Below are 12,702 nucleotides of genomic sequence, written 5' to 3'. Positions count from 1 at the left end.
CTCCTTACCATCACCTGCCTGTGCAAGCCTGGTCCCCTCCTTTGAGCTATGGCCTCAAAGGTCTTGTCCTTGGGAGAGGGTTTCAGCCTAGTGGATAAGTTTCCCACTGGGAATGGGTTGTGTCAGAAAATTATAGCGAAGTGGCTGTGCCTTTCTAAGGGTGACTGAATGCAATGGTTAGGAAGAAATACAGAAAGACACTGTTGTGTTTCTAAGCCTGTAGAAATAGGAGCATACATTGTTGTATCTGCTTTTTACTTTTATTTCCCCTTTCTCCATAGCCCTATTGCTCCCTTCATCTTCACTTGAAGGTCTCAGACAACCCCTATACCTCAGGAAACATCGCCAGCCGAGACACTGCCCCCAGTATCATTGTAGCTTCAGGTATGAAACATTTCAAAATTGCCTGGGTATGATGTGCAAACCTGGACAAACTCTGGAGTTTGTGGAGGATGTTGGGTGGCTGTGGTGTGTCACACCAGCAGTATTGGGAAAGGAGGCAGGCTGTCAAATGAAACTCCTTATGGGACTTCAGCTTGTCATACGCTTTTTATGGAAACTGGCCTTTCAAGACTGAGGAGATCATGTCTAACCCTCTACTCCTGTGAGTGTAAGACCAAATCAGGGCATCTCCTCTGCATATGGAGGTGTGTAGAGTTGCATGTATTGGGTCTTTTATATAAATTTTATCAAACTGAATACCTTGCCTCTTCCCCCTTCCCTCTTCCCTTCCCTCTCATTTTCCTCCCAAACCCAGAAGTTCTGCAATTGCAAAATAAATAAATAGATTTACTCCCCTGATTTGCTCATTCTGCTGTATCTGAGAGGGTTCCTTCACTAACCAGTGCTCACCTTACAGGTAATATAGGCACTGAACTATCAGACAATGACATCAGCATGTTTGTTACTTCTGATGCTGGGAACACTTGGAGGCAGGTAAATGACACAGAATCACCTGGTTTAAATATTAATCATAGGAAATGTCATAAAAGTAGATTCAATCTGTCACTTAATTTTTGTTTCATTTGGTTCAGGGTAGCTTTTTGCAAATCTTTACGAAAGAGTAAACTTCCCTTCTCAAAGGTACAGAGATGTTCAAAGAAAAAGACTAAATATGTTGTTAGACTTCATATAACTGAAAATTATTTTTCTTATTCTGCTCAGAGTTGGACTTTGGTTTAACCCCATAGCAAAGAGAACAGAATAAATTATGAATAATAAGGGGAGAGAAAGTGTTACCTTTTACTGTTGTACATCCTTTGTGCCAACCAAACCATTTTTCTCTTTGTCCATGACTATACTTACCCAAAAATCAGCAGTTGCACTGGCCTAATTTTTGTCACTCCATGTGGGACCCATTTCACCTAAGCTGAGTTGTCCTAAATTCATTGTCCGTATAAATGGATTATTGTGCCTTGCTCTCAAGCTAATGCAGGAAAAGACAAAATTCAGTTCCCCTTGTTCCAAAGCTGCCTAACTCTCCATTAATTGTGGAAAGAGACTGGATAATGAAGTTATATCTAGTTCCTAATATTTAGTGGAGTCTCACCTGTTACAAAATACCCTGTAATGTGTTTATCCTCAGATCAGGAAATTCTGTTACTCCTGTTTTCTGAATGGGATATCAAGTAATGGAGAGAATGAGTAACTTTCTCAGACTAACAAATGCTGCTGTATAGACTGGAGAGCAGATGTTTGCAGAAAGTTAATACAAAAAAGACATAGGGAGAGAAAATCTTTTCCAGTATTTGATAATCCAAGAATCTAATTATTTTGCAATGTTTGACTAGCCTCATTTTTCTGTCTAAATCAATTATTTGAGCTAGGGCCAGACATGTGCAAACACATGAAATTCTTCTTTAAACAAAAATTTGTCATCAAAAGGAGAGAAATTGTTGATCCTTGCAAAAAAGTCCTATTTCTAACTTTCTGTCAAGCAAGCGAAGAATGAATCTTCCATAAACCTGGAAAAACTGTGGGAAAAAACCCCCAAACAATAAAAAACCAAGTCCAGCAACTATATCTATAATTTCTTCTACTTTATAATTTTCTTAGCACATAACTGTCCTCTGTCATGATCCTACTCAAAGAGCTATTACATTTTCTGGATACTAAGGTTAATAGCTTTAAATAAACACATATTTTTTTCCAGATCTTTGAGGAAGAGCACAGTGTTCTGTACCTGGATCAAGGCGGAGTACTTGTGGCCATGAAACACACATCTCTTCCCATCAGACACCTCTGGTAATGACTCCATCTGTGCTAAATGTCTGCTGTCCCTCTTTTGAGGCAGGAAGCAGGCAGTTAGTATGCATCCAGTCTTCTGCAGATATAATCTAGAAAGCGTTAGTTAAGATACTGGCAAACATTAAGTCAGATAAAGCTAAGAAATCCTGGAAATTACAGTTTACATAATCTTGGCTTGGGCCAGATCTAAGATACCATCAGTGTAATTCCACAACACTCCCAACACTCCCAACACTCCTGGTTTACCACAGCTTGGCTTTCTGAATTTGATTGTTTATTTAAAAAAAAAAAAATATATATATATAGATATATATGGTTTATGCCTTTGTCTCATTAAGTTGCCAAAGTAGTCTAAATTTTCAACATTATTCATGAACTTGCCTTCCGTGTGTCAGGCAGCACTTATGAACCAGAATTTTGTTGAATAGGTTCAGGGTTATGTAACTGATAATGCAAAAGTGTCCTCACCAGTTGGCACTCTTGAGTGAGGAGGCAGAGTAGAGCTTTGTGCTGTTTTGTGTTACTTACTTCCACCACAGTCAGTGTCATATCAGAATCTGAAACACCCAGACACAAGTCTTAAGAAATGATGAGTGGTTCCAGGCTTTCACTTACACTCGCCACAGGGAGGACTCCTGGTCTGAAGAGACTGTTGTGCTCCAGAAAGCTAACTTCCTTAAAATGTTTTATATTGGGTACTCAAAAACAAGATGTTCAAAATCACTTGTTTATTTAAAAAAAATCTTATCCTTAGGCTACATTTTGCCCTTTGAGCATCAATCTTCAACCATAACTTCTAGTTTCTACCACTTAAATATTGGCCATGAGTTAGTGGTATGATGCCAGACAAGCTTGATCAATGCTCTGATTTATGATGCTTCCCCAAAAAATACTTATTTAAAGGACTAAAAAATCAGAATCCAAAAAGAAAAGCTGTTTTTCACTTCTCCATAGCAGCTGCAGTAGACTAGAAAGTCCCCTTGAGTAAAACAGGAGAGTAAGGAAAGAAAACACCAATTCTGCTTTCTCCTCTAGGTTAAGTTTTGATGAAGGGAGATCTTGGAGCAAGTACAGTTTCACATCCCTCCCACTGTTTGTAGATGGAGTTTTAGGGGAGCCTGGAGAGGAAACCCTCATCATGACGTAAGTGAGCATGCCATAATGATGCTGTTGAGGGGAACCATTTCTGGTTGGGGACCAAACTGAAGCCAAGAGTGTGGAGTCTTCTGTTGCTAAATCATCAGTTTGTTTGTGATATGATTGAGGGATTAGCAGCATGATTCCTTGCAAGCTGCAAATACATTATCACTTAGCTTATCAGCATGAAACCTCACTCCTCAAATTGAATGTGATATAAAGCAGAGTTACTCTTGACAGATTAATATTTGAAAGAAAAATGGTGAGGTATTTTTATACCTGTATTTTTGCTGCTGCATTCTTTTTTTTTAATGAGGCACAGATAAGTGAAGACATTCTTTTGTAAAAATGAATGACAAAATGTTGCCTGGAGGCTGACTCATGAAAAATTATGTTTAGTTTCAATGTGTTATGCTGAGTTCTGCATGATGCATAAATCTGGACTCATCATGCCAGAAACTGTGATATTTTATCTGAGATTAGATTTGTAAAAACGGGAGGTAAATTCAATTTCTGACTGACCTGTAATAAGAAGAATATATGGCTTGGAAACTACCCTGAGCTAATAAAGATGTATGAAGAATGTTCCTTCAGGTTCTGATTTTAATTTGCATGGAAGGGATTCCCAAAGCTTACAACTGAGACAAAACTCTTGAAGGTATTATTGTCTCCAGCCCCACATCAAGTCTTCTCTTGACTTTTCTCTTTGAGTTGAGTCATTTTGGATATTGTCATAAGTGGGAGGGTCTTAGTGAACAGAATAAAAGCTACATACAATTCCACAGTTTCTAATAGGGTTATAGATGTTTAGCAGGCTAAGTTTCACTTTCACTTTGTCAGTCCAGTGAAAATGAGTAGGACTGTCACTCCTAAAGCAATCGATCTCTGTTGGAAATTGTGGTGACTGTACCTCTGTAACTACCAGACTTCCTTTTACTGTATGTTCTTCCTGCTGCATTCTGTAGTGTGTTTGGACATTTCAGCCACCGCTCAGAGTGGCAGCTAGTGAAAGTCGACTACAAGTCCATTTTTGATCGGAGATGTGCAGAAGAGGACTACAGGCCTTGGCAACTCCATAGCCAGGTGAGAAGCAAGGAGGCTGGGATCTGACCTGAAGTAGCTAATGATCCTACAGTTCAAGATCAGCATGATCCAATATCCTTTCCTAACAATTTGGTGTGTCAGGTCATCCCTTACTGGGTGGGTCTGTTCTGTTACATCAGTGTGTTGGCCTCAGATTGAGGCTCTGTGATCCCTGAAGGGTGAACAGCTGTCTTTTGGGTATCATCCTGAACACAGGCAGTTACTTCAGACTTAGACAGACTTGAACAATACAACAACAGCAGCAGCAGAACTGCCCCTGAGGCCTGAACCCCTTCACTCTTACATCCTACGTCCTTTCCTCCTTTCTCTCCTCCATCTTTCTGTGTCCTCAGAGTCAGGGTCTTAAGACCATTCTAGTTGTTTCACATTTGTTTCTCCAGTTGTTGGCCCTCTTAGCCTCATTCCTTGCTCACTTGGTTTCATCCCTGTTCTGTCTGTCCCTGCTGTGGGAGTTGGGCACTTTTCTTCCCCAGTTTATTGGCCCCCATGCCTTGCCCTGTTCATCCTGGATGTAGCTGCTCCATCCCTCTCTGAACTATGGAATTCTTGCCCAGCAAGGTGAGGTGCTCTGCACAGTGCCTGCATCTGCCTCGGGGCACCTTCCCAGCTCTGCCAAGTTTGACACAACAACCTGTGTTTCATCAGGTTAGAATAAAATATGGCCCAAATTCTGTGGTTATATAAACACCACAGGTTCCACTGAAGTCTAGAGCAAAGCACACATTTATATCATCAAAGGTTGTCTTTCTGTATATATCTTGCTGGGCAAGAATTTAATAATGAATATGAAATGAAAGTAGCTTGACTCAGACTAGCTGCTCACACAAGGCACAACTTTACACTAAAAATACCAGTTATTACTTAGATCTTTAGATGCTGAAAATCACTACAGCTTCCTTGAAATTCAAGGAAGCATAGCATTTTATACTAGTTGCTATTCAGGCTCTTCTGTTTCATGCCATCAAATCATCAAATCAAAGCCATGAAAAAATTTTCCACAACGATTTTAACAGCATAAAAGGAAATAAGCGAGACTCCACTGTATTTTGTTCTTTGCTTTCTTGTGCTTGAATAAGCAAAAATACCAAGGATTTTGCAGTATTTCTTTGAGGATGTTGGCTTTGGAGCTTGCAGAACTATTTTTAGGAAAGCTGCTGTGTACTCTTGCCTTTTGAATTCCTTTCCACTGAGATTGCAAGGCTGAGCCTTGTTCCCTAGATAGAAATATTAAGCAGGGTGTTGAAGATAGGAAGTTTTAGCATCTCCATAACAAGTAAACCCCCATAAAACCGAACTCGTCCATGGAAAGTATTTACATAAACACACACTACTAGTTTCTACTGAATGAAGGTATTCCTGGAGAGGTCAGGCCAAAGAAATAAACCTGCTCTATGCCTTAGACTGCAGAGGAATCAGACCATGTTCTCAGTTGCTGTGAAATGGGCCTGTACAAATATTTATTGGCTTTGGAACGAATTCAGAACTGAATAACATATATAAGTAATCTCAGGTAATTTCTTAGTGTGTATTGGAAAAGTTGATTTAGTTTCAGTTAGAGCTAATTAACTCCAGTGTACTGAGATGGCATTTGGCTTCCCATCCTCTTCCCTTGAGTAACACGTCCTGTTGCACAGGCTTGGAAAAAGTGGGTGACACAAATAGCCTGGTGGGCGTCAAAGAAATATTTCTGGTTTTGTTTCCAGGGAGAAGCCTGCATTATGGGAGCAAAAAGGATCTACAGGAAGCGCAAGTCAGAGAAGAAATGCATGCAAGGGAAATATGCTGGGGCTATGACCTCGGAGCCGTGCGTGTGCACAGAGGCAGACTTTGACTGGTGAGCAGTGGGCAGAAGGACTGGGTGCCCTCACAAAGCAGCACAGAGATCCTTAGAGAGGCTGTAAGCTTGCAGAGAGTAGAAATTAATAATCATGTAGGTATTGAATTGGCTGCTCCCTGATAGTGCAGGTATGTTAAAGGAAGGAGAGGTGGAATAGGTATCTGTAATCTCCTGAAGTTCCCACGAAATTGATGCTGAGCTGACCATTTTCCAGGTCACATCTCAGCTCTGTGCACCAGTAAGATAACAGGTCAATTTAGCACATCTAACCTTAGCAATGACCAGGAGTGGCTGAAAACAGTCTTTAGACATGTAACAGCATTGTGTAAAATAGAAAATAAATTCTTAACACATACACACATATGTATATATGAGTAAAAGTAAATATATGTATCTGCAAAGTATGCCTTCAGCTTCTGGCAGTCAGGAATCTAGGAAATTCCAGGGTCATTTGTTGCATCTGGACCATCATGTTTGACAGTATCCAGCAGACACTGCCTTCGTGATTTGAGTTAATCTCCTGAAGCCTTTTCTTCTGTGATGCTTTCTATGGGAAATAGAGTCCATGGGTGAGTTATGCATGGCGTGATAAAATCTTCGGCTGCTGGTTTAATTTCAGTATTACTGCTGACTCACAGCAATTTGCACAAAAAAGGCAGGGAACCACATTATTGAAATCTCTTTCTTACTTTTTTTCCTCCAAGTCTGCAAGTTCCTGAGTATCTTGGATGAGAGAAATGTTGGCTCTTTGGCAGTGCCAATAAACTCCCTTTGTGCCTTACCCACCCAGATCTATGTCATGTTACTAATTAAACCCAGAATCTGCTACATGAATCCTGAAAAGATTGATCTCATCAATATTTCGTGTGGAAATGTATAGTGTTTCCCTTCTCACTCCTCCATAAATATAGAATATTTTTTCTACATAAAATCACAGAATTGCAGGAGGCTTTTATATTGTGTCAAAAAAAGTCAATCCTCTTGCTCCAAACAATAACAATTATGGACATATCTTGGCACAGATTCTGTCAATGTGGTTTCTTGATGGTTTCCCCATTTTCCATTTAGTTCTTTTCTAGGAAGAAGATCTGTGTGTAGTTCATCATTTAGGTGTCCAAAGGTCCTGGATGTCAATCATTTAACATTTCTCTGGTAATGTAAAAAAGATAACAGCCAAACCAAAAACCCCAAACCATCATTAAACAAGGAAATTCCCTGAAGATTTTGACCCTCTTATAGGGCAGGCAGTACAATGCTGAGCCAACCTCCTGGCCTTATAAAATAGTTGCAATTGACTCACAGTCAGTCCATTAGTGTTTAAATCCCTGGCACTCATAAGGGACACACAAACCTGAAGTTTTTGATAAAAATATGCTTTCCTTCCAGAACTTTTCTCTGAGAATGAATATATTTATTTTATTAAAATTGACTGTGTGGCTTGCTGCTACAAAACTTTGTTGCTAGGTACAGAAAAAAAGTACCACAGTGACATTTGCTGGGGGAAAACATGCTTTTATTTCTTTAATGTTCACCTCAAGGAAACTTTGTCCAAAAGCTCTGCTGGGCTGTGGGACAATGTAGGAGAAAGCTTGGATGATTGGGGATGTACAACAGGCGCTCACAGTTCACATGCATGAACAAGACGCCTCAAATCTGTTGGAAGAGGCAGAATTAGGTCCTTTTTGACCAAGAAGGACCTTTCTCCTTCTCAAGGAATCAGTTTTAGTTTAGAACAGACTGTCGTTCTTCACTCCAGTTCTCCCTGAGCTCAAGTTATTCCTACAGTCCTCAGACCTGAATTTCTACCTTATCCATTTCAGCTTCCTTCCCTACTGCATCTGATGAAAAAAACCTGAAATATTCCTTTAAGCATCCAGTTCAGAAACTTTTACCAACAATACTCATCAGGAGCATAATTTTACATAGATCTGCCAAAGAAGGACAGAAAAGGAGAAAAGAAAGGGGCAAGAAAAAAAGCAATTCTGTCTGCTAAGAAAGGCAAAGCTGCTTGCTGCACCACTGTAACTTTCAGTGCCTGTCTTGTTGAGCTCTGCATGAGGCTTCACTGCCAATCTACCCTGCAGAAGTTGGGGGGAGGTTTGCAAGAAAATTAGGGAATTAATTCTTGCTATGGAAGGATGTCCTCTGTGGAGGTCTTTCCTTTTCAGGAAGAAAAAAGCACTTTCATTATCCTCACTCATGGCATTTCAGTACTTTTGAATACTCTATTTCCTTTTTTTAAAATTTTCTTTTTTTCTTTTTTGCTGGGCAGGGCTCTTAACTGAAGGAGATTAAAGGGGACATGAATCCCCCAGACACGGAGAAGTCCCTTAGTTGCCAACACTTGATTTTTCAATCTTGAAATAAATTGGGCAGCTTTTTATATTAACATCAGTGGTTACAGGACCCAGACATGTATACAGAGAAGACAACAACCATCCCTGCCATTGTGCTGTCTTTGCTGTTTAAACAATAAGTTTGTATGCAGAAAATTTTGTTATCTAAGCTTGTCAGAGATTGGAGTAAAAAATTGTGTCTCTGTGGTCAGGTAAAGTGAGAAAAAGTATTACTGCTGTTAATCCTGAAAGTCTTTTTTTATCAGTTCAGAGGAAAAATACCAGTTATAAAAGACATAAAGATTTTCTAATGTTTTTTTCTCCTTGTGATATCACAGAACTCCAGATTCATTTCAAATCTGTGTGCAGCCCGTTGGTAATCCTTTCTCAAGGAAAAGGGCACGTTTGTTTATTGTTTCACGCAGCAACAAAACTGAGTGACATTAGAAGTGACTGGAGCTTTTCCAGCCGTGGAACCGGGCCTCTTCTGCCAGCAGACCCCTTTTATCCCGGGTTGGCAGGCAGAGGGGCCGGGAAGGGCTGGGAGCAGGTGCCAGCTCTCCGTGCAGGGAGTGGGGCTGGCAGCCAGAGGGCAATAGCGCTTCAGGAATGGGGGATTCGGGATGCACAAGAGCCCTCGGCAAATCTGTCCTAGCAACAGCCTAGAAACAAGAATCTCCTCCTTCATTTAATTGATTTGGGTAAATGGATGGCACCGTTACTTGGGTGTTATTAAAGCATTAATTTACCCGCTTTCCTCACATTGTGTTCCTCCCTGCTGTCTGAGCATTATTACAGCGATATCTCTTCAGCAGAAACACCTCCTAGACACAGATGGAAACCCTCGGTGGTGGTCATCCTTCAGGCACCTGTCTCCCAGGCCCTTTAATAGGAACTCTGAGTAAAGTGTCTCACTGTCAGTCCTCCCTCTGAACCCACTGTCATTAATAGAGGGCTTCTTCTATCAGTAGTCCCATATCTTACGCCTTCATGAGAAGCATGAACCTGTTGATACTGGTGCTAGTGGTTTTGGATAGCCAGAGAGGCACAAAGGAGCCTTAGTGAAATTGGGAATCAGGTCTATTTATTTCACAAATTATATCAGCAGGGATCTGGCTGGCTCTTTATATCTCTGGCACTTAAATTACAGCCCTGCCTGCTGGGGTTAGTTCCTATGCTAAAACATCAGAGTCCTGCATCAGGAGAAACTGTTCTGACAAACCACGGGGAGGCAGGGGCTGGACACTGAGTGTGGTTAGATTCTGCTGCCTTTGTGTCAGCAGCCATGAGTTCAGATCATGCAGGTGCCAGCTCTGAAATACACCTACATTTGCACCCTTTGGTTAACTAACTTTGCTTTCTCATTGCTATGGGCTTGGGTAGCTAACAAATAGTAATTTAGAATGAATTTTTAATTCATTTTGGGTGCTTGTGAAAAATGCAGATTCACTGTGCAAAGCCTGCAGTTCATCTCTGCATCTTAAGGTCCTGGATATCTACTGGGCATGGATTTATTGGAAAGATTCTGGGGATTTTAGGTTCTGTATTAACATAAGCTGGTATAGCTCGACTCCAAATACAGTGATGCAATTATAATCATACACCTTTGTAGATGCACAGTTCAGACTGTAGCTGAATCCATCCTTCTCCGAGTTTAATCCCATATCAGGTCCTGTAGGACTGGGCAGCAAGCACAGCTCCCCTTTAACACAAATCTAGACTTGCATCATGGTTAAATACTAGGCAATGGTATTGGGTGAATATAAAACTAGTGAGACTTTTCCATTGCTGTAATTTCCATGACTTTTCCAGTTGTTTTTTCCCACCAGGGCTTTTGGAAGCTGCAGAAAAAAAGTGACTATTTTCAGAGATAGCTTAATTCCAGCCCATTTAGTGTCTGAACCATTTGGGAAGCACAGCATGGAAAAACACAAGTAGCATTTCCAGCTTCTGGCACAGTTGACCTTAAAGTGAAGCTGGTAATCTTAAGGAATTTCTCTGTTACATGCTAAATCATATCTTGATTTTTAGAAGCTATGAACATGGCAATCACTCATCCAAATTAACTGGTTATTTCTATATCTTACAGCAGTAGGATTTTAATAATTTCATGTGAATTAACAGTTCTTCCAAACAGTATGTTTGTCAGGTCTGTTTTCAAATTACAAACTTCCTTAAGGGATTTCTTTTCTTTGATTATTACCTGTGCTGAAAATAACATTAGGTAGAGGAATTTATCATGAGCATTGAGCAGAGATACAAAACGTCTGGAATGAGAATGAATTTGTATCTAATTACAGAAAAGAGCTTGCAGTTCTACTTGACTAAGAAAAATAGGATTCCAGTTTAAACCAGTAAAAGGGTAAAACCATATTCAGTGAGAGCCACAAGATAGGCTGCTTCATACTGATAAAGCAATCCCTGATGGCAAAAGCTCCACTCCTTTTTAGGAGATACATTATCTATGTCACCTGAGTTCTTTTCAGGCAGGCACAAAATATCATCAATATATGCAAATTCCAATTCCCAGTTCCCAGGCAATGACTCGGGGAGCTGATTGCAGGCTGAGGCTGATGCCTTCCCCATCTCCAGACTTTGCTGTACTGGCTCGTGCTATGGCAATCCAATTGATGGTGATGCTTGTTGATTGCTACAAAGCCTGTTGTGCCAAATTGTAGGCAGCAATTTGTTGTCAGCATCAGTGTTCTGCCTGCAGCAGCCTGTAGCCAAGGAATTCATTAGATTCCAAGACTGCGGAGGTGAACGAGTGGCTGCTGCATCTGTAGAGGGATATGGAGCAGCAATTCATGTCATTTACTGGGATGATATTTCTGTAGGGCCTTAATGAGCCAGATGATTTGCAAGCCCAAAAAACAACACTGTGAAACTTCTGTGCTTGTAACTATTTCTGCTGTGGAAAATCCTAGGATTTCTTTCTCTTGACTTTGAGAGATATGATCCAAGTACAGTCAAAACTAGTTAAGTCCAGCTTGGGTTGCCCAGATGTACAGGTAGGAATAGGAACCAAAATAGTAGCTTGAATCTAGGCACGTGAATAGTAAGAAATCCCAGACTACTGCATCAAATTTGACTGTGAGTACTGATCCCCTCTGAGACAGATTTTGCTGTATTAGTTTTGTTTTCACCTGGTTACAGAACATTGTGTGTGTACAGTGTTACAGCTTTTTAATTAGAGTCACACACGATAACTTAGGAATACAGTGCTGCAGAGTGTTTACAAATGAATTACAAAAGTACAGGAGTCCCACTTGTATGTAAATATTTGTTTTCTCCAAGCAAATCAGAATGGTGTTATTCTTCATTACAAAGTGTATTCTGCAGCTATAGTGTTCTTATTCCAACAAGGATGTTTATAGAAGCACATGGCACTGGGAGAGTTGGCTGGCTGATGCTTCCAAAGCAATTAAGCAACAGTGAGTTGCAACCATCTGAGTAAATAGATGGATGAAAATTCAGTCAAAAAAAATGAGGAAAAGACCATTTAGGTCATCTACTTCATTGCCGTTTCCTGGAGTATGTTCTCAATTACTTGTTGTAGATACCCCAAGCACCACAGCTGCCAAAATGTTCTTTTGGAACAGTCATGCAGCCTAATAGATGTTCAGGAGTTTTCCCAAGTGATATGCAGCATTAAATTTCTTTTGCTTAATGTCATCTTTTTAATTTTGCCAATTTAAGATTGCCTCAAAACACTTTTTCTTTATTCAGAAGAAAATGAAGCAGAAGTAAAAAGTGGTGACAGAATTCTTTTCGATGTCTTTTCTTGATAACCAGTACAAAAAACTTTAAAAAGATAAATTGAAACATATTTTCTCCTTTTTTTCTTCTTTGTCTTATATCTTAGACCAGTACCAAGCTTCTTAAAATTGTTTATTAGTGAGTAGTTAAATTTTTTTAAGTCATCATGCTCTTTCAAGACACTTGAAAAAAGTCTTCATTAAGTTAAACATTCTTCTTCTTCTTGTTAATATTTTTCTATAAATATCTCTCTTGTTGATGATCTGTTAGGTCTCAGCCTGG

At 40.0% G+C, this 12,702-nt stretch overlaps 1 protein-coding gene across 1 annotated transcript in view; it reads left to right on the top strand.

Annotated features, from left to right (window-relative positions):
- Positions 1 to 12,702, top strand: part of LOC309575411 (VPS10 domain-containing receptor SorCS1-like) — a gene marked incomplete at both ends in the record, with an annotated part of 262,002 nt that overhangs the window by 212,335 nt on the left and 36,965 nt on the right. Inside the window, 6 exons of the mRNA XM_082285827.1 lie at positions 282 to 384; positions 860 to 936; positions 2,153 to 2,244; positions 3,283 to 3,390; positions 4,350 to 4,467; positions 6,192 to 6,322. Of these exons, the coding sequence (XP_082141953.1) occupies positions 282 to 384; positions 860 to 936; positions 2,153 to 2,244; positions 3,283 to 3,390; positions 4,350 to 4,467; positions 6,192 to 6,322 (629 nt within the window). The remainder of the gene's footprint in view (positions 1 to 281; positions 385 to 859; positions 937 to 2,152; positions 2,245 to 3,282; positions 3,391 to 4,349; positions 4,468 to 6,191; positions 6,323 to 12,702) is intronic.

The sequence above is a fragment of the Coloeus monedula genome, assembly GCF_965178545.1.
Source record: "Coloeus monedula genome assembly, chromosome: 8".
NCBI classification, from domain to species: domain Eukaryota; kingdom Metazoa; phylum Chordata; class Aves; order Passeriformes; family Corvidae; genus Coloeus; species Coloeus monedula.
Note: the sequence above shows the minus strand (reverse complement) of the source record. Positions and strands in the feature narration are given on the sequence as shown.